At 34.4% G+C, this 23,302-nt stretch overlaps 1 protein-coding gene across 1 annotated transcript in view; it reads right to left on the reverse strand.

Moving 5' to 3' along the window:
• The window catches only part of LOC148282527 (cholesterol transporter ABCA5-like), a 47,300-nt gene that overhangs the window by 18,832 nt on the left and 5,166 nt on the right, over positions 1–23,302 (reverse strand). Inside the window, exons 3-18 of the mRNA XM_088224942.1 lie at positions 22,402–22,577; positions 20,083–20,287; positions 18,582–18,823; positions 17,323–17,401; positions 16,736–16,843; positions 16,286–16,429; positions 14,597–14,747; positions 11,854–12,004; positions 10,788–11,018; positions 9,492–9,606; positions 6,759–6,908; positions 5,348–5,591; positions 3,659–3,835; positions 2,959–3,145; positions 2,006–2,183; positions 912–1,080 (exon numbers count right to left, since the gene is read on the reverse strand). Coding sequence (XP_088081068.1) covers positions 912–1,080; positions 2,006–2,183; positions 2,959–3,145; positions 3,659–3,835; positions 5,348–5,591; positions 6,759–6,908; positions 9,492–9,606; positions 10,788–11,018; positions 11,854–12,004; positions 14,597–14,747; positions 16,286–16,429; positions 16,736–16,843; positions 17,323–17,401; positions 18,582–18,823; positions 20,083–20,287; positions 22,402–22,577 — 2,707 coding nt within the window. The remainder of the gene's footprint in view (positions 1–911; positions 1,081–2,005; positions 2,184–2,958; positions 3,146–3,658; positions 3,836–5,347; positions 5,592–6,758; positions 6,909–9,491; positions 9,607–10,787; positions 11,019–11,853; positions 12,005–14,596; positions 14,748–16,285; positions 16,430–16,735; positions 16,844–17,322; positions 17,402–18,581; positions 18,824–20,082; positions 20,288–22,401; positions 22,578–23,302) is intronic.

A 23,302-nucleotide genomic window follows, 5' to 3' on the forward strand; every position in this document is an offset into this window, starting at 1 on the left:
GATTAGATTTGAGAAATTACTTGGTAGAAGGTTATTTTTTTTTTTACATAAACGACATAAATTGCCTTAACGTATATTGAACATAAATATGAAAAAAAAAACATATTTAAATACATAACAAAAAATGATAAAATTGCATGACTATAACAATAGAAACAAGTAGGTAAATACACATAAGCAACCAAAAATATTAAAGAAATAAATACATAAATATGAAAAAGCAAAAAAGAAAAACATCATTCAACATAAAGAAAAATTAAAGAATTATATTGCGAGAGAAAAAATGAAATCAGACTCGTTTTATAACTTTCAAGTCCAGAACCAAATATATCAGCCTTGTCCTCATACTGATTACCATATCTGTGGAGTCTAGGTATAGGCGAGTGCATGTGATAGTCGGTCCTAGAACTTGCAGAACAAAAAGGAGGTCTGTGGCGGGTATGTGACTAGGTACACGGAAACTCCAGCAAATCTGGGCAGTCAATGGATGAATTCATAACTTTATAAAGTAATATTAGGTCAGTTGGGATTCTTCTATCGGAAAGTTTTAAAAGATTTGCTGAAGATAACAATTGATTATAATAAATAAAGCAGCTGGAAAATGTAGTTTAAAATTAATATATTTTAGAAATTTCTTCTGGACGCTCGAGTGAATCAGAATGTACACTATCATGAGGCGACCAGACTGGAAAGATATATTCTAAACGACTTCTAACCAGGGAACAATACAATGACTTGATTGGTGTGATATTTTTTAATTTGCTAGTAACCCTACAAATAAAACCCATTTTTTACACATATCCGCCTAAAAAGCTTTTTGGAAACCATAATAAATCTTTATGTATGTATGGAAGTCCATTGTATTAAATTATGTAGGTATTGTATGAAACTGGTATAATGCAGACACTTACCAATGGGTAAGATGATAAGCATATATAGCTTGTAGGGGTCTCTTATCATTCGTAAAGTCCTCAGCCATATCAAGGAACGCAGGATCTGACAAGTGTTGGGTCGCACCTTTATTCTGTCCAGCACTTGGCTGAGGTCTGGAGGGGGACTGGCTGTTGCCTGACCTGTGACCTGGAAATCAAACGGCAGAATACAAACTGTGTTGGCTTATTTGTAATCATGCATAATGCTGCTTCAGATTATCTATGTAAAAGAACTATGCTCATTAAATGAAATAAAAATACGAGCTATATTTAGAAAGTAAGTTCTGTTTGGCAAGTTAAAGAAATATTTAGAAAAAAAGAATTGTGAAAATATCTTTAGACTTTCGACACAATTCCCACCACTTTGGGAACACTTTGATATAGTACAAGGCATATCCAGAAAGTAAGTAAGTAAGTACTGTATGGCTCCCGTGCTGAGAGAATTTTTTTTCCAAAAGTTGGCAACACTGATTGGTAGTGGGGGATATCCTGAACACAACGAGCACCGACGACCCTCGTTAGTACCAAAACTTGCCTCGTAGTTTTCGTTTCTGTGAAAGTTGTCAATGAGAAATCCCGCCAAGTGCGAGGTGCGCGCTGTCATAAGGTTCCTTCTCGCGGAAGGAAAAACTCCGACTGAAATTTTGGAAGGTTTTGAAGTGGACGAAGGAGATGACGGGAGAGTTCTGTGAGGAGGGCATCAAAAAGCTTGTGCCATGACTTACAACCTGCATAGAACGGAAAGGCGACTACATGGAAAAATAAGTGGAATTATAAGTGTCTAAATAAGTGATTACAAACAATGTACTGTAATTTTTTTTTAAATTGACTTTTACTTACTGGATATTCCTCGTATTTTAATATTTTGTATTACTTCTTCATAAAAGGGTTCCGCCCCTTTAATAAAAGGAGACACCCACTTCGTTCAACATCGTGCACATTATCAGGACCTTCATTGAACCCTTTCACCCGTCTCCTTACCATTGAACCACTTATCAGATGTTCTCTGTACACCCCACAGATCTGATGATTTAACATCTCTGTTACCTAAATTCAGCATACTTATTTAATACCTTAACATGTTCTATCCCATGTCCGGTTGTGTGGAGGGCCATGCCTGTGGTCAGGACAGGGGGGGCGGGCCCCACGGTGGCGGTTGGCGGCTGCGGTAGAGGGGGTGTGTGATGGAACAGGTCAGGGGTCACAGGGGCCACTCTGCTTGCATTTGTAACGTTGTTAGCCAAATTGTCCCTGTAGCATAAATATCATTGTAATTTATTATAGAAAAAAAGACGAGTGATACTATTTACAAATTTTGAATAACCAGTGACTAGTTTAATCACTTTGGTGACATTTTCGAGACTGGCATACTGGTCACTCACCGGTGACTGGTTGTTCCAAATTAGTGGATTTAAGTATCACAAGTCTTTTATTTTTATAATAGATGTTGAACTAATTGAATACTTTTGATGCGAACATCGTAGAAGGGAGACAAGATTGGAGAATATTCTAAATAAGGGTTATCACGAGAGATTTTTGAGGGTTCCTACATTTTTGGAGTCAGAAAAAATAGTAACACATAAATACATTATTTGTTCAGATAGGGAATGTAGAAAATAGGAGACTTATTTAGCAGAGTCCAGTATTAGGTGTTAACATTAGCTGTGTCAGTTTTTTTCTAAATTTAAAAATGAGCACCAAAAGAAGGTTAGGTAGGACAAAATGGTAAAGGTTACTTGTCTTCCGAAAGAAATTTTTCTGCTCTGTTTGATTACAAAAATTTTCGACTACCCATCTGTTCATGTTCAATCGAGGGAATAAAGCTGCTCGCGATATTTGCAAAGTGTGTGGTGAAGACGCTACAAATTATTGACTAATTTGTCGTAAAATAATAAAGGAGAATATTTTATTGACTAATTTATTGTAACTTTTTTGTTGGGTTCTTCATTAATTTGGAAAAGAAACGGACAAATCTTATGTCAACACCCAACACATGATGATATTTAAGGAAAGAAAAGTTACAAACCTATTGTCGTGCAACTCTTGGTAGCTCGGACTCTTGCTCTGCAGAGAGAGGGAGCGTGATAGAGCGCGAGCCCGGACAAGCTTGCGAGAGAGCCCGTCCACCGGACCTCCGGACTCCTCGCCCTCTCCCTCCAGGTGGAGAAACACTTCTTCCAATGTTGTCATGGACACTCCGTAACTGCAGATACCTGGAAAACAAAACATTTGTATTAGATTTAGGTTAGGTTAGGTAGGATAATCAAAACAATGGTACTATAGTCAGGTTAGGTTAGATAAAAAAAAAAAAAAAACAACCATATTATTAGCCAAATTATGTATTTGATAAAAAAAAACAATTCCATTTGCTGGGAAAATTAAAACAACCGTATTACAGTAAGGTTAGGTTAGTTAGGACAAATAAATAACTGTATTATGGTTAAGTCCTCAAGTAGAATTAAGAAGACAATAATAGTCTATTTTTAAATGACATGATTTTTTTTTTTTCACGGACTCATTCAGTCTAGTTACAGTTAAAATACATAACAATGTCTTAGAATATGTAAGTAGATTAGAGGCAGGCGTAACAGCATAAAAATATGCCTATTAATATATGTATAATTTTGGATTTAAAATAATTTTTGAATATTTCTAAACTTACCAGCAATGCTTCGTTAGCTGGCAAAAATAAGAGTAACAGGCACACAATATGTTTTTGGTTTTACCTAGTCGACTAGCCTTGGTGTTGATCTCTTCCTCAATAGCGTTGAAGAGGGAGGCAAACTGATGGACAGCATTGTGCGGGAGGATGTAGGACAGCTCCCTTCCATGCCGTCGAGCCTTCTCCGCACGGGCTACTCTGCTGGTTACCAAACGAGTTATTTGGTTCTCGCGGCAGACACCTGGACACAAAGTATAGGAACAATGAATTTAAATGAAAAAAAAAAGATTTTTCCCTTGGTCTAAGATACATTATTAAAGTTAGGTGTTACAGGTTTCATTTTAGTAGTAAAAATCTATTTAAAAGGTTGAACGATACGATATTACTCAACTTCCTGCCGACACACAGAACACAGAAAAACATCCTTTATTTATTATTCATGAACGCCCAGAAGGCTCTAATAATAAACAGATTAAAAAATATATATTTGGACCCCTGTATTTAGTAGCCTTAGCCGGGGTAGAATCCCATAAAGATGGACTGACCAAATAAAGGTGGCTACAGAGCTAAAATTAGATTAGTCAGTTCGTCAGGCTGAGGACATGGAGTGGAACAGACTAATCAGAAGTGTTCATGGTGATGACGATCCTCAGCATTGAGGGACCGACTTAGAAGAAGAAGATTGAGTAGCCTTACGTGTCATGTACAAGGCACTCGGAAAAAATAGTTATTTTTTATCTTGGAAATGGGATGTTTGATTACTTTTATGAGTCCAATAATAAAAAGATTAAATGTACATAAAATACATGTAAATATTATATTGCAACAGGTATATAGTCGTTTAGAATATATTTCTCCAGTCTGGTCGCCCCATTATCGTGTACATTCTGATTCACTCGAGCGCGTCCAGAAGAAATTTCTAAAATATATTAATTTTAAACTTCATATTCCAGCTGCTTTATTTAATTATAATCAATTGTTGTCTTCAGTAAATCTTTTAAGACTTTCTAATAGAAGAATCCTAACTGACCTAATATTACTTTTTAAGGTGAACAATTCATTAATTGACTGTCCAGATTTGCTGGAGTTGGTGTGTTTCCGTGTACCTGGTCGACATACCCGCCACAGATCTCCTTTTTGTTCTGCAAGTTCTAGGACCAACTATCACATGCACTCGCCTATCCCTAGGCTCTATAGATATGGCAATCAGTATGAGGACGAGGCTGATATATTTGGTTCTGGACTTGATAGTTATAAAACGAGTCTGATTTCTTTTTTTCTCTCGCAATATTATTCTTAAACTTTTCTTTATATTTAAAAATGATTTTCCTTTTTTGTTTTTTCATATTTATGTATTTATTTCGTTAATATTTTTGGTTGCTTATGTGTATTAACCTACTTGTTACTATTGTTATAGTTATGCAATTTTATAATTTTTTGTTGTTTTTATGTATGTATTTTTTTTTTTTCATATTTATGTTCAATATATGTTTAAGGCAATTTATGCCGTTTATGTAAAATAAATAAATAATTATAATTTTAATTGGATTAAGTAATGAGGAGACCGGTATTTTCATGCAATCTGTAGCTAACCCCTAACCGGCATATTGCTATTCGCCACTCGATAGCACAGTATGCCGGGATGCTTCCCGGAAATATATCAAAAGACATATTTGATTGGCAAATAAAAACAAGAAAATATTTTTATGTGATTAAAAAAACCAGTTACCAAGGAAAAAAAGGTTTTTTTTACCATCGAGAACGAGCGTGAGATGGTAGCCGATGCCAAACTTGTTCTTCAGGAACAGTGAAGTGCCGGCGCAGCGCAGCTTGCCCTTGGAGATGACGGCCTTCCGGTCGCCGAGGATGTCCGCCTCGTCCATGAAGTGCGTAGTCAGGAGAAGCACCTTGCCCGCGCGCAGCCGCTGCAGGATGCGCCACATGTGGCGGCGCGAGATGGGGTCTACACCCGCCGTCGGCTCATCCAAGATTATAATCTGGAAACAATATACACTCAATTTGTATGAGTTAACATCATTATATTTTATATTGGGGATCGACTGTCAACTATATGTTCACAGGTGAAGCTTACAATATTTTGGACTCGACAAATGAATTTAAATTTGATTGTGCAATTAACATTGCTGGGTACTTATTCTACTGTAAAATTAAAATTTATCTCCAATTTTATCTACAAAATAAAATTAAGTTTTCACAATGAAAAATAGAATATGTTAATATTTTTTTTTTCTAAACATGTTTAATTACAGGTTACCGACGATGATACGTTGAATTTTTGTACGAATATACACACTTTTGTACATAAATATCGATAGTTTATACTGTCACAGTATATACCGATGAAGATAGTTGTTCATAATCGCGGCCCTGGGCATGTTTAAGTCAATTTTTAATGTAATTTGAATTCGCTGTATTATTTCAAAAGTAATAAAAAATTTGAGTTTTACTGTCGTTACAAATAAAATAATTGACTTTCTCTTATACACTCCTAAACATGTAGGTGAGTACAGGTGGTTGCAAATTATGTGGGTATGCATTGTTCAAGTATTGTCACAACTTCTACATCCTTTGTACCCACAACCACTGTTCACTTCCCACCTTAGTATCCTTTGATTACTCACCACAATAAGACCTCGTATCGTGAATCGCGCGTTTATTTCGCTGAACGTGTGCCGCATCATAGACTTTGTTTCCACCAACCACCAGTGTTCAGCTCCAGATCAGAGGCCTGTCCTAGTGTTGGTGCCGCTCGCGAGTGACTAGTCGGACCACAGCAATTCCATCAAGAACAAACCAGGTTAAAGGCCTCCATTCCTAATCCATCTCATTTGTTGTGGTTGTGGCCGATTGACACTGCATACCGCATATCGAGGAGATTCACTTATTTCATTAAAATTAAAATACAGTTCACTCTGCTAAATTATATCGTAGAAGCCTTAGGGCTTCGCCTCTCGCTATTTCTTGCCCCGCACCCGTGTGGGAATCTGTTTTCCCACCAACATGATCTATTTTTTGGAGTTTTGAAACCAACGTTACCACCATTATTGCATCAGAGTGGCATTTTTAAATGTTTTTCTTTAAGTGGCCAAAACCGGGGCTTATATTTGTTTTTTTTTGAAGATCTAATTTGTTTGTGTACATACCTTAGGATCACCAATAATAGCGATGGCAACACTCAGTTTTCTCTTCTGTCCTCCGGAGAGATGTTTAGCAAACTTATTTGCGTGTTCCCCTAACGAAACTTCTTGCATTGCTCGAGTTACTTCCTTCTCTAGGCGCCATTGTGGAATGCCCTGAAAAATAAATAAACACTTTTTAGATTCAAAACTATTTATGAGAAAATTATTAAAACCATATCTGTTGTAATTAGTTGTTAAGTTCTTATCTAAGGTATCTACCTAACCTAAACAAACCCTGCACAATCTAATAAGGTTAGGTTAAACAGATAAAAAAGAACTTTATTAACAGTCAAAGAGTAACAAAACCGGCTCTTTTTAGATTTTTTGACATGAATGAGAAAGTTCAGTATTTTTTTTTTCATTTGTTAATAGACTATTTATTTACGTACATAAGTTTACTGTACATTATTTGAGACATAAGTCCCAACCTCATGGGACTAAAAGTCCTGTGTTGAGATGGGACGAGCAATTAGTTGACACAGACACACGAGTACAAAAAATAATTTAAAAAAAATATATATATTGCACATCAATATGGTTAACAGTAAACTCAAACATTCGGAAATCTAAACTTTGAAAGTCAATTTTTATTAATGATTGATTTGGTGTTAATTTTGTAGAATTCCATATTTAAACTTATAATATAAAAAATCAAACACTGATTCGAGTCTACTGAACACTTTATTTTATTTTTACAAATATAAATTTAGAGATCACATAAATACAATAGTAGATAAGGCGTATAGACTTCTAGGGTTTATCTTACGAATCTCCAAGCCATTCTCATTATCAAATACATTCAAACTTCTTTACTATACTTATGTGCCAAGTCAACTCGAATTCACTTCATTAGTATGGTCCCCTCAATATAATGTATATATCAATCAAATTGAAAACATTCAAAAGAAATTTATAAGGAGCCTGGAATATCGTTTTGGCAACATTGAAAATGATTACGGTGCATCTTTGATCAATTTTAATATTTATTTATTTATTTATTAACAGACATGGTCCATGTATACAGTTTATAAGGTTTAAATATTACAATAAAAGAATAGTTTAAAACATTTAAAAAAAAGGAAAAGAAGCATTGACAAACATAAGGGACATCGAGACAAGATCTGGACTATTTATTTAGTGCTCGTTTAAATCGTTGTAAACTTAAACCAAAAAAGTCCAGATCTTGTCTTGAGTTAACAATACGACAAAGGCGGGTCATTGGAGAATTTAGGCCATAGTTTGTTCTATGCTGATCGATGAACAGTACTTCATTGTTAACACAAGTTAAAAATTTTATTTGTGTATTGTATAATCATCACTGTCTGCCTGGTGGTGCAGTAGTCAGCGCGTTTGCCTACCATTCAAGAGGGTCTCGAGTTCAATTCCCGGCATGTTTGACGGGAAATATTTATTTATTAATATGTTTCAACAAAACTTTTATTCCTAGACATTGGAATATTGAAATATTTTATAGACCATCTGAAGCGACTGATCATCTTATCTTCATGTAACAAAAATGATCAAGATACGCCGCGATTTGCGTACCAACGCAGTGCCCTATGATGATGATTATCACCACTATGATATTTTAAGTTTTGCAACTACACCGCCTGTTATGTCACGATTTCAAGTCTGCGAGTTTTCCTGATATTTGAAAGTAGAACCCCGAACCTGTCGAAACACGCGAAACGTTGAAAAATATGGCTCCTGGAAAAAGGAAATCATTCACAATGCTATGATTGATTGTTTATTGTTAGTTAACACGTTTTCCGTGAACCAGTGATGTTTCAAAGTAGTTCATTTTTTATACAGTTTTTCATACATTTTTGAAAAGCCTCGTCGTGCAATTAAATGCCTTTGTGGGATTTTTTAAAACTATTTTTTCGGGTAAGATGTATTTCATTGCTATGTAATTATCCTTTATTTTTTTAATACTCTGTTTTACCTCTTATGTCTATGGTAAAAAAAAACAAAAAATTATAATATATATATTTTTAAATGCTCTAATTTTTTATATTTAATTTCCCAGAGCACTGAACATCCTCATTATGAAAAATATAAAATGATACCATCATCTTAATTATTTTAATTTTCGTCCAGAGCGGGTTTTGTAACTCTGCAAATGCCTAGACTTTCATATTTTCTTCTCAAAAATGTTTTCCCTCTCTGTTGCAATAAATTTCAATGAGGAAGTTCAGTGGTTTTTTTTATTTGTTAAAAGACTATAAAATCAAGCTAAAAAAAATTTTTTTAATTTTTATATATCGTATTATTAGCACTATGATTTTTTAAAGTTTTGTATTTTTCAAATAACTCTGCGTGTGATGTTCTTCCGCTTATTCTCGATCAGTTTTGCCCATCGGTCCATTTCCAACAAGCAAACTGGAAATCTTCCATGACTCTCTTATCATTGGTTCATTCATATGAACCAGTGACGTCGTTTCAAGTACATAGTTTGTTTTTATTAAAATATTTTTTATTATTTTTTTTGTACATTTTCAAGAAATTTTGCAGTACAATATTTACTGCTCTAATTTTTACCGCGCAAGAAGACATTTTTTATATTCAATTTTCTGTAGGGTTGAAGTTTCTCATTATTTAAAAGTATTTTACTCTACAGATTAAAGCAGATTTATTCTGATGGAAAGGGCAGGAGACAAGAACAAAAAATGAACGTAAAAATATTTTTTTACTTACCCTAATAGCTCCAAAAAACATTAAATGCTGTTTCACAGTGAGGAGGTCAAATAAAATGTCATGTTGGGGACAAACGCCTGTCATTCTTCTGATTTCCGACATGTCTTGAGGATCTCTGAGAAAACAATGGATATTTTTTTTATTAAAAAGGAACTATCTACTTCAAATCTATAAGTACAACATAATATTTGATAATGTTTCTGCGTCACAAAATGTAAGTGAACTATAAAAAAGATCGACGGTGAAGTTCCAGACCTTGTAAGCTGGGCAAAGTTTTAAACAAAAAATTGTAAAAATTAATGCATAAAAAAGTCAATTTAAAAAGGGCTAAGTTACTAGGTGTCACTATAACCCAAATCAAGTTATATATTGTACAATTTTTGGAGTTTAAAATTAACGGATTTATATCACACATAATTGGTATTTTTGAACAAACTATCATTAAGATTTAGATTTAATCATTGTTTGGTATTTATTCTGCATAACCCTAATAGTTTTACATAACACCTGCCTTACCTATATTGTTTTGGAACGAATTCAAAGCATTATGCTTTTTTTTTCATTTAAAAATGCCTTAAATTATCTCTCCTGCAGAATTTGCTTTGTGGCACATATAGCCTTTTTATTTATGTACATATACGCCCAATGGGCATTTTAAAGGACATATGTATACATAGAAAATTATTATAAAGGAAAGTAGAAAGACACAATGGTTTATAGTAGACTTGGTGGGAGTGGAAGCGGGAAAGAAATGTTTATAATTGAATTTGATTCAGTGATCGTTTGGAAGAAAACAATTTGTTATCAAAGAAATCAAGACTGGTATGTTTGTTGGCAGACCTAAGAATTCTGGGCATAGGGGAATGAAAACCACTGTTAGTTCTATGGTTATCGGAATGAAAAAGTCAGTTTTGTCTGAGGTTACTAGTTGGGATATTTAATTTTACTGAGCTCAGTAGTTCAGGTGCATCAAAGAGTGAATTGAGAATTTTTAATAGGACTAGAAGGTCGGATTTTTTTTGACGGTCTTGAAGAGAAGATATATTTAAGCTAGTTTCTAACTCATTATACGTATATTGGTCTCTGGATAAGCCCAACCTCCAGCCTATTTTGCATAAAAATCGATGTTGAACTGATTCAATATTCTTGATGCGAACATCATAATATGGAGGCCAGATAACAGAGGAATACTCTATGTGCGGGCGAGCAAGGGAACAGAAGAGAGTTTAAAGGGTGTTGATATTTTTGAAGTCAGTTGTGCTTCTGTTAATAAATCATTTATTAATAATATTTCACCTGACATCTAAACCGAAGACATATGCCGTTCCGGAGGTGGGTGCAGTAAGACCTGTCAGGATGTTAAACAGGGTGGACTTCCCCGCCCCATTGTGGCCCAGGACTGCGGTGATCTGCCCCTCGTATATGCTGAGGTCTATCCCATCGATGGCTTTCACTTCAGTCTTGCGGCAGTTTCGGTAACTCTTGTGCAGCGACACGATCCTAATGGCCTCTTTGTCCCGCAACTCTCTAGAATTTGACAGACATTTTGACATATTTTTTTTCTCGTCGTCAAATCAAATGCAATTTTACACATCCACTTGACTTTAATATCTCCTTGTTTTTTTATTTTTTTTATTTTATTTTATTTTATTCAGTAAACACAGTCATACATAATAAGTATCAAAAACAACAATTTTTTAACATAAAAGGACCAATTAAGTTTTCGTAAATCGGCCTCCGTGGCGTAGTGATCAAGACACTCGAGTCACTCACGGAAGGTTCTGAGTTTGATTCCCGGTGAGAACACAAAAATTCAATGTGATTTTTCTGAAGCCTGGGTGTTTTGTGATGTAATTCACTACTGTAATTGGGCCTCCTGGCCTGTTGTGGTGCAAAAATAAAATAAATCAATAAATTATGTAAAAGATATAAACATTAAATGTGAGAAAAGAATAATTGTTAACATTTGCGTTTTCCATGGAGGTTATCGTTGGTAATAAATTAGAATAAATAAAAATACCGAATGCACACTCCGAGCCATCCACGCATACACACATGAACGCACATATAAAACATATACATTACATGCGGGACATATAAATAGCACAAACCACTCAAGATGCACATTCAGCAACTATCCCAAATAACCGATCCCATGAAGAAATTTTCTGTATAAATGCAACATGCAGTTAAAAATGTCTACATCAATTTTGTCAGTACTTCCTTTCATATAACTTTTATCTCAATAATATTGATTTATTTACCATCTATTTATGCCCAGGAGCTTTTACTTGTCGAATCGAAAACAAAATATGGCTATTTAGTAACAGTGAAATGGCGTCAATTTTTTTTTGGAGTTTACCTAGGAACTGGTTCAATATCTTTATTGAATTGATTGGTACTCTCCCCATTCGAGTTGGCGTGGAATGTTCCGGGATTCGACTTATGTTTCGAGCCCAACCAAAATGATGGCATAAGGCAGAACCACGGGCGACGTTTGATACCGTGCTCACCTGAAAGTAAAGAAATTATATTCATTGTCAAATATGTAACTACATTTAAAAAAATATTTTTTCAAAAGGAATAAAGGAATTTTGACTGTGGAATAATCTACCCACTTATGTTAGAGACGCCCTTTCTTTATTTACATTTAAGTCAAGATCGAAATGTCACTATCTAAATATTTCAATTGTTCCTTTATCCTTCTTATAGTATGGACTGTCTGGACAGGTCTGCTGCTCTTGGGAGCGCTGCCGGTGACCGGCCTGGAGGCGTTCTGGTGCTCCAGAGAGTAGTAACTGACGTTTCCTATCACTGTCGACATAAGGGGGTTTGAAATGGGTGAAGGATTTATTTTATTGTTTTGTCCCTACCTTGTAGACGGTGAGGGGTGGTTTTAGAGCGACAGCGAAAGGGACATTGAAAGTTGTAAATGTAAAAAAATGTAAGGGGGGGATGAATGAATTATAAAAAATAATTAATAACAATGTATAATAATAAAATTTACAACTGTGGTACATAAGAGTCCCAGTAACGCAGACCAGAAACTAATCTCTTTTAAAAATTTCTAATTGTTCCACTAAATCTTTTCAAAATTCATTTGTAAATAGAACCTGCAATATGTGTAATCAGAAATTAAATTGTATTGATATTAATAACATATTTTTAACTTCCTTTAAAAGTGAAATTTCCAAAAATAATTCAAGTTATGATGTTGCGCTTTGAATCCGCAGCCTATATTATGCAGGTTATGTGCAGTTCTGTATGTAGGCACATTATAAATGTACACTGTATGGTCAACTATATTTGTATTATATATTATAATGTGCAACTGTGTGACCAATATTCAAAAGTAGATATATTTTGAATAATATGTATTACATTTACATTTTTTGTAATATTATAAGTTTTGTATGATTAGTTATTTTATGGTGTGTATAATTTTTATGTGACAACATTTACAATAACAATATTATGTGGAAGCCTCTAATTGGACTTTATGAAATATATTTATGGTATAATTGATTCTTATAAATGTCTTAAAAAAAAAAAAAGTTAAAGTGACAAATAATAGAAGAGAAAGCACAAAGTTTGTGAGAAAAATTAAGAAAAAATATATCATTAATACTATAAGATCCATACTATACTATAGTGCTATTTTTTTTTTTTTATATGTATATTTATTTTTGTTAATCTTTACTTTTAATTTTTGTATAAAATTGTAAGATTCAATATGTCCATGTATTTATAATTTTCTCAAACTGAACGGTTTGGGTAGGTAGGAAGAAATTGCCTTAAGGCAATATGCCCGCCCTTATATGTATATTTATATAAAGTGTCAAATAAAATTAAAAAAACCTGCTAAGCCTCAATTTTAGAGGCTCATCAGCAGGTAGGTGGAAAGGAGAAAATACAACACAACACCCAGTCCAATAAGAAAAAAAACATTCTTGGATGTTTCAACATGGGCAGAATGTTAATTTTTATGTTCGAATCGGGTTGTGGTCCCGTGGCTAGTGTTGCGGACTCACTGAGCAAAGATCCGAGGTTTGAACCCCACTCTACGCCAACTTGATTTTTATTTTATAATAGTGAGTTATTTACAATTCGTTGAAAATGGCCACCAAAATGGAATTATTTAAGTAAATTATAATAATTAAAATATTTCATTCATATTTTTTTAATACAGTGCGTAAATTGGCCACTCAAATCAGACTTGAAAATGCCTAGTCTTCCATATTTGTCGACCTCGTGGTGTAATGGTCAGCGTGTTTGCCTACCATTCAAGAGGTCTCAGGTTCGATTCCCGGCATGGTTGATATGAAATACTTATTAAAAAGGGTGTTTTCACACTAGAATACTTCATAGTCCCTGGACTGGCACCAGAAGCGTAAGACTGATCATCTTACCTTCGTGTAACAAAAATGATCAAGATACGCGAGATTGGTGTACCAATGCAGTGCCCTATCCACAATTAGGTGCGGAAAGGGAATACTTTTATTTATTCATTTATTTTAGTTTATTTATTTATGCTTTATAAAGTTAGTTCATAACATCTTAAGAACTAATATAAACTTTTAATAATATTACAATTTTTTTATAAAAATTTCTCAATAACATATTTTAAAAATTAATTTTGAACATTTAGATTTTTTCTATTTCCTTTATTTCTTCAGGTAACTCATTGTACAGCTTCAATCCCTTGTACAATGAGTTTTGAGATTCTGTTTTTTTCCTCATTGATAATCTTATCTTTTTTTTACTGATAATGAGTCTTCCATATTCTCTTCTCAAAAATATTTTTCCTCTCTGTTGTAATAAATTTAGATCTTAATAACTCCCTAGAAAGGAAATCCAGCCCGCCTACAAAGATTTGGACACACTCAAAACCATGTTAAAAGACTAATCTTACAAAATTTAAAACTCTCCCCTGAAAAGTAAACCCGGGTGTGCCACCGTAGATAGGAATATTAATGAACAATTTATTAAATACATCAATGTATTTGTAATCACAGTACTTCCGTAACAATATATTTACTCAGGTTGCAGTGGAGTCAGGAGCTTATTTAGAACCGACTCCCACCTACAAGAATCATAGTACTTACTTGGGATGACAGCATCCAAGTAATAGGCGAGGAGTCCATAGAGAACAGTATCAAATGCCATCATGATTAGAGATCCTCCATATGGAATACCAGGACCATTCCATAAGTTATCCCATGTAACTCCTTCACCAGCCATATCCAGCACCAAAGCCTATAACATGTAATACTGAATTAATAATACAATACAATACATAACAAACATTGAAAGGATTGAAAAGGTTCAACCAAATTTTTTTCAAATTCCTGGATTATAAAAACAATAAAACGCTTTGCACTTACAGTCAATCTGCTAAACAAAATGGATTTTTACCCTTGAAAATAGACGCATATCTGAATTATGCTATTTATATAAATTGTTAAATAATAAAGTAGACTCTTTTAACCTACTCTCCAAAATTAATCTTTATGTCCCCTTCTATAACCTCACATCTAGTTATGTTTATTAATTGATAGCAATTTACCAAAGAAAACAAAACATTGCCCTTTTGCACTATTAGGATCAAATAAGAAAATTGCAAAATGAATCTTTTCAATCATGTGAAACACTTCGGTCTCTTTCGAAATACCCATCAACCTTAATAACCAATAATTAATAATCACTTTGCACTTACAGCCAATCTGCTAAACAAAATGGATTTTTTACCCTTGAAAATAGACGCATTATATCTGAATTATGCTATTTATATAAATTGTTAAATAATAAAGTAAACTCTTTTAACCGACTCTCAAAAAAAAACTTTATGTCCCCTTTTGTGTGACAAGAAATAAGTATTTATTCCATTTGCCAGACTGTAGCACTAACTATGCACAACACTCTTTCCTCAATCGTTATTGCTCAAACTATAATGCTTTTATTTCATCTATTGATATATTTAACATGCCCCTTAATTTATTTAAAAATAAATTAAGACTCATTCTTTCTGGCTGCGATACGCTCCCACTTGCTATTTGATGATGCTCAGCTTACACACACCTAAACCCTCACTCCCACACAAATACACACAAACACACCTCTACACTTATTCTCATACAAATACACATAAACACACCCTTTTGTTTTACCACAATTTAATATGAATGATTTTTATTTAGAAACTTCGCTGGTCTGTTTTTAAACCGTATATTTTTTATGTTATTATATGATTGTCGACTGTTTGTTTCTGCACAATAAATAAATAATTAACATAAAACGAAGAGCATTGCCACACTTCTGATCGAATAATAAAAAGAGGTCTCAGAAAAATGTCAGTACGAGATTTTTCCAGAATATTAATTATGTAATACCTACTCAAAACCCTCACAACTACTTTTCAGTGTTTAATATTTTCAAAGAGCACATGTGAATGATGGCGACAGGCATTTAAAATGAAATATTTTTTCGGACATATTATAAAGTTTTGCCATGTTGCAAAATTGAATGTTGGTGTTGTTAAATGACGAAGAAAACATTTAAAAAATAAAATTTCGGGTACCATTACCGTTTAAGATTTTAATACTTTTGAGGATGTTGAAATTGAATTGAAATCTCACCCAGATCAATAAAAGTTTCAGCTCTCTTTTACAACATATTTAGACCTTAATAACTTCCTAGGGAGTAAATCTAACCTGTATACAAACATTTTAACATACTCAAACCATCGATGACAAAATTAATGCTTTAAATACTAATAATGTTTTAATTTTATTTACCTTATCCATGGCCAGTGCGAATCCACTTGAGCTGATGAGGGAGACAAACCAAAATGCCACAGAATCAGCATTAGATACAAATACTTGTATAAAATACAACATACTCATTATATTTACGGCAAAGCTTCCTAAAATACCGGCAGTCTGAAAACAATAATGGCATTTTCATTGAATGGATCACTTTCATAATAGACATAGTTTTTAAGGGGTTTTAGATATTATACTAGAGCATGGGTGGCTAAAAAATTGAACCTAAGGCCCATTTTGGAGAGTTTCCGAAGGACCACTTTTTGGACGGGATAAAAAAGTTACAAAATCATTGGAATCGCTGTATCGAGTGAAAAGAAATGTATGTTGAAAAATAATACTGTTTTTTTCTCGTTTCTCTTATTCCAAACTGTTTGATCCACCTTGCAAATTGCTAAAGATTAAGAAAATATTATTTCTTACCCTTGATTTGTCAAAGAATGGAGTCATCAAAAATGCAATCATAATTATTGTAAAACCGAACAACAGTATTAACAGGAACACTAAAATGTAGGATGAATGTTGAAATACCTGTAACAAAATAAACCATATTTAATTTGGTATAAAATACCTAGCAAAATTTGTCATAAAATGTTTCTACTTCTCTCTGAAATGAAAAAAAGAAATCAATACTTGTTAAAAACTATAAAATAATGACGTAATTTTACCCTAAGCGGCACAGTATTTGAAAGAAATGCTGAAATTCATTGAAGCTGATTAAAATGTGATTACATAAATTAGTTTGTTGCCTAAATGAGTTGATAAATATCAAATGCCAGTATGTCCACCCAATTTGTTTTGTGGCATTTTCTCTACAAAATGTAGGGAAAAAAAGATGATCGTTTCAGTACTATTCAAATTAAAGCATGTCCTCATTATTACAATGAAAACACGGGACGGGGACACAACGCATGGTTATATAATCACGTGTTTTCATGGCTCCGGGATACAAAGTGTTAAAATTGATATTAACTATAAATTATCCATAGCAATTACAAAATAATACTTACTTTTAATGTAAAAAGAAGAACTGTGCAGACTATTGATAGCACCAACACAAAGCCGGAATAGAGAATGAACCAAGACCCCCTGCGAAATTGAAAATGGATTCAATTATGCTTCAGTGGTGGTTTTGGTAATACATTTCTAGTAAGATTAAAATATATTTAATACTTCAATACTGCTTGACTTTAATAATCAATATTGCAGGTATGTTACTAAATTGAAAAAAATAAATAAAACAGGTTGCCCCCCATATACTGCACACCACATCTGAGGACATAAGTCTCATTGGCAGAGCCAAATGAGAAAAGCTGCCCGAAAGAGCTCCAGATGATGCACTTCATTTGATTAAGAAAAGAGGGAAGTGAATTCTTCACTGACGGATTAAATTGATTGGATGTGATTAATTCGCCGAAATGATAACAAAACTTTTTTAAAGCCTTGAAATTCTTTTCGGAAGCCACCTGATCTATATATCCGACAGGACCTATAACAGGGCCACGGATAGTAGCAAGAAGCTCCATTCGGTAATCATAGAGAAGGGGAAAGGGACAAGACCACAGGATGTGATTAAACTTTTTAGATTTTCACGGCCGTTAAGATGCACAATAAGTTTTTCTGGGTTATTAGAGAGTACGAACGACACACGGCATAATAACCCAGAAAAACTTATTGTGCACCACAGGATGTGTTCAGAAGATTGGTTAGGATATCCGCAGCAACACGAAGGGGAGTCAACAATATTAAAAACAAATAATTTTTGATTAAATTTACTATGACCTGATAAAAACTGCGTAGTCCAGTGATCGGGATAACCCAAGAACATTCTAAGCGCTGACGGATTGAAGGAAAAAAAAAGAAAGGTAACCCTTCCTGAAGAGGAAGATTCCCATCGCGATTGTCAAGCATCAAGAAGAGCATTTAAAGACATTTTTAAAAATCCGATTGAGACATTCCTTCAATTAGAAGTAGACGGACACCATCAATAACAGAGGAACGCTTTCTTTTTAAGTGGAAATGCGTGGATCGTCACTGGACCTCCAGATTCTAAAGGAACAAGCCTGTTAAAACTGGGAGTGGATCCGATGACTATGTCCTATATGCTTTAGCAAGAGCTAGGACAGGTTGCCTTTGTTAGATTTTCTACTGCATTTGGCAGAACAGGATCTGGTGATTTCTACACGAATGTAGAAAAGAGTAAAACACAGGTACTGTAGATATTACATTTCGCAATGGAAATGACATTATAAAAAATAAGCGCATTTACCAGTAAACAGAATCTATGAGGCCCATGATTCGCATTCCTTCCTTGATCTTGGTTTCCTTCTCTCCGACTATCAGCATGAGGAGGTATGTGATAAACTGCGACAGGGTCATGACCATGTAGATTGGTATGACGATGCGGAAGGCCACAATCCAGTTCCCCGTGTAGGCCGCCTTGGGGAACATCTCCAGGTAGATGTTGGGGACTGGAAGCCCTTTTCCGGTCTTTTCCGGACCACTCTCCAACTGAAAATAATGCATAATATAATCCTTCTACATATGTTGTTGATTAATCAATGTGTTTAGAAATTCTTTCCAAAAAGATTATAACGTTTCATCCTATGAAAACACTTTAAAACTACATAAAATTTTGTTTCATTACAGTGTATTTTTTTTATGTATAAATAATTTAAAATTTCCATTTCTATTCTTTTTCATAAAGGATTGCGTTGCTGGGACTATATTGTAGAATATAAGGAAAGAAAATTGTAACTTTGGCTAAAATTTATGAAATGGCAGCACTGTGTAGAACTGTCATTTAGTACTTTTTAACTATGACAAATTATGAGTTAATTAAAACCTCCCTCCCCGGTGCGCGGTGATGTGTAGCTAGTACACATGGCGTCTTATAACTATAACATCTTTATAAATATAATAAATATTGGGTTTAGATTTTCAGTATTCCTCCATTACACATTTGCGTATCGACTGAAATAATTTGTTATTAAATAATAAGTATTTATTAGGCAAAAAAAAAAGCATTTTATCGAAAATCGGGGATAAATTACAAATATCATCAAAAGTATACCAATAACGCCTGGCGTTACACGTCCACTACATGTCCAGTCACGTAGTCCAGTACTAGTTCTCGGGAAGTTGACGCGGGAGCACGTTTCGCCCGAGTCGTTAGCGATACCTAATGGATTTTACATGTTTTCAGCAGTTAGATTTGAAATATTGTCATCTTTGAATTAAATTATGGTTAATTAAAGCCATTCCCTATAAATATTCCATTTTTCCCTTTTTAAATCTCTTATTTTTTTTCATGTGTAGTGACTACACAGCACCGTAACGTGCGGGTGTTTTTAGGACAGTAAGAGAAATATTAAAACGCATAAAATGTTCCGTTTCCGTTGGAACTCCCGAATAAAAAGTATATAGAAACACTCTTCTGCAATGTTCTGTAAAAAATTGAGTCAATTCATTGATTACTTTCTGAAATTAGCGGCCACAAACATACGGAACCTAAATTTTTATATATATAAAGATTTGTCACAAATTATTTGCATATTTGGAAAACATCATTTGGGTGTACATAAATAAATAATTTGAATGGTGCTACATTTTAAATTTTATATTTTCGCCAAAGTCATGTTTATTTTTATCGTACATATTTGAAAGAATACACATTAAAACAACTTTATTAATTACACTTAAAAATATGCACGGTAAATCAAATCCACAGAAATGTAAAAGCATCAGAAGAAAAAGAAGTGTGAACTTACTCTTATCTTGGTGCAGTCTATGAGGGCCTGCAGGGCGATGAATCCGGAGAAGAAGTACTGGTTCACAGGGCACGCGTCGCCTGCCTGGATTGGGAATACTCCGCTGCTCCAGTAGTTGGGAGACTCGCGACACATGGCGGGGGATGAGAACAGCGACCGGGTGGAGGGCGTGACGCTGACCGACGGGTTCGTACGTATCGTGTACCTGACCAAAGAACAATCACATGAAAACAGTACTTTAAACTTACAGTAAACAGTGCTGGCTGATGCAGCAAACTTCCGTCGTCATCACCAAAGTACTTTCGAAACGACCCAAGTTTTTACCGGACACGGAGCTATGAGAAGTTACCTATATAGGTTTAAATTAAGGAATGATGACTATTGTCCATGCGATGATATTTCTTCACAGAATATCGAACATCTGTTATTTCAGTACCCATTTTTCAGTTTACAACAACATAATCTTGAAGCAGAATGCACGAAAGATGATAAATATCCATCACAGATATTCACATTGTCGTTAAAAGTAATTAAAAAAAAAAAAAATTGCAAGTAATAATATCTTAAATTAAAGAAAATAATCATTTATCTAGATAATTGATCTTAACACTTTAGTACCGGCCAAATACACATAGAATTTACCCTGTGCCCAGCTCATTTTTGTGAAATTTCATGCTTTGTGAAGGGTTCTTTAAAAGTGACATAATTATGAAAATACTAGGTTAAATAAATTTTAACTTTTCATATTTATTTGAAACAATTAAATAAGTCATTTTTGTATGATAGTTTTGCTAACATTGGACTTTATGGAGAGCCACATTGCGCATTGCAATGTTTGCACATAGTATACAGGGTCTCACTCCTTTTTTTGTGCTTTGTATCCCGGAGCCGTGTAAACAGGTGATTATAATAACCATTCATTGTGTCCCGGTCCCGTGGTTTCATGTGGTTTACCACCAAGTTGTGGTTTACCACATGAAAACACGGGAAGCGAAAAAGTACTAATAAAAGTCACTAGATGTCAATAAAATGAACTTTTTTAGACAGCTGGTAAACCACGTGAAAACACAGGACCGGGACTCAACACATGGTTATATAATCACGTGTTTACACAGCTCCGGGATACAAAATCTTAAATACATTAATAAGATACTACTGTAAGACTTGTTGTCTATACCAGTGGTCGGCAAACTCATTAGATAAAAGAGCCAAAGATCAGCGGTATAAGAATTAAGATTTCTTTTGCGAGCCAAATTTATTTTTGTATAAAAAGGTTTCCTCAAAGCCAACGGGCCTTATTATGTGGTAGATGATTTGCGTATTGTTATTGATTTACATTTTTGAAACAGAACCTTTTCTCTTTCCAGTCACACTTTTTGTCCCATCTGTTGAAATCGAAACAATTTTATCAAGTGTAAGATGTTTGACCTTTCAGTGGCAATAATCCTAAAAGTTCTTTATTAGGACCCGTTGAAAAAATACAAAGAGTGAAACTTGGGTTGTGTGAGCCCCACTCAAGTGGCTAAAGAGCCACATGCGGCTCGCCGACCACTGGTCTATACCTTTGTTCTAATTTACTGTCCTTATTTCTGTCCTTAGCGTAAGTATTATTTTCTATATTTGTGTTGGTTAACATCAAAAATGGATATATTCAGACTAAGCATTTTTTCACAAAGAACACTTTTCTGAAACTGATGATTGCTATTCGACTAAATTGTTATTTAGACTATATGTAGGTCTGACGTATTTTATTTGATCGATTAGACTTAGTTTCTGTGTAAAACTTATATATAATTTGGATGTAACTCATTTTGATATATTGGAATAGATTTAACAAGTTTTGATAAAATTGATTAACCGGTTTTGATCTAATCTGTCATTGAATGTCTGTGTCAGGGTTGTTACTTTTGCGAAGTAAAAAATAAATAAAACTAATCGTTTTGAGTGTTATTGTGTTATTTGAGTGCTATTGAGTGTTATTGAGTGGATGTTGCCGATTTTGATATAAAATCAAACTTTTGACAACAATTATTATGGTATAATATTGGATTTTCCCATTTTTGAAATAAGTATTCTTTGTAAAACTAAACTTTTAATCGTGTTTCCACAAAAAATGTTTTTTTTACCAATTTTGGATTTAACCAATTTTGATATCCACCGACACATTTATAAATATTTATTTGGTCAAAAAACATGTAAGTAAACTGTGCAAATTGGCTTAGGCTGTTAATAAAGTAATAGTTATGGAGTTGGTGAAATTTTCCTTGCACGTTAAAGATATCAGTTAGTTTAGGTTAGTGAGTCTTTTAAATTTCTTACTTTAGTGGTTGTTCCGGCTGCATGGGGTTGGTGTGAAAGATGACGGCCATGGGGATGGAGTTAGGGCGGCTCCAGTACTCGGCCAGGAGGTGTTCTTGGCTTGGAAAGAGTTTCCATGTTATAGGCAGTAGATCAGGTATCACTTGCAAATGGGCATTTACTTCCTCTAAAAATTCCTGAAAAATTCAAATAACCCAATATATAAACTATTTGTCAAGATTTGATCCATTGGAAGATTATCCCAATTTTATATTACAGTATAGTATCTGTAGCCCGAACTTACTCTAAACCGAATCTCCGGTGATCCAAACCTCCGGTAATCCAAACCTCCGGTAATTCAAACCTCCGGTAATCCAAACTGCCTCCGGTGATCCAAACCTCCGGTAGTCCAAACCGCCTCTGGTAATCCAAACCTCCGGTAATCCAAACTGCCTCCGGTGATCCAAACCTCCGGTAGTCCAAACCGCCTCTGGTAATCCAAACCATAGCATCAGGTGAAGGACGAGGGAATGAAAGAACTAAAGCTGCCTCCAAAAGCTGCATTGTTACTCGATAATGCTCCCGGCCACTCAAATTCCACCGATTTGATAAGTAATGATGCACAAAATACAGTTATGTTTCTTCCTCCAAACTATTCTACACGCAATACAGAACCTGAATAGATGATGGTTTTGCCCTAATTGCACAATAAGGGCCATTACGCACTGACGACTGTGACTCTCTATAGTTTAATACGGGTGTTTACGCACTTGCCGTGCAGTGGCGATGCACAAGCGACGGCTGGTCGCCGGCAACCAATAGAAGCATGGGTTCAGATGGAAGCGTGCACCAGCGTTGCCAGATCTACCGATTTTTCGGTAGATCTACCGATTTTGGGAGCAATTTACCGATCTACCGAATT

Source organism: Micrasema longulum, unplaced genomic scaffold (genome assembly GCF_059751315.1).
Source record: "Micrasema longulum isolate JH-2025_06_02 unplaced genomic scaffold, ASM5975131v1 h1tg000321l, whole genome shotgun sequence".
Taxonomy (NCBI): domain Eukaryota; kingdom Metazoa; phylum Arthropoda; class Insecta; order Trichoptera; family Brachycentridae; genus Micrasema; species Micrasema longulum.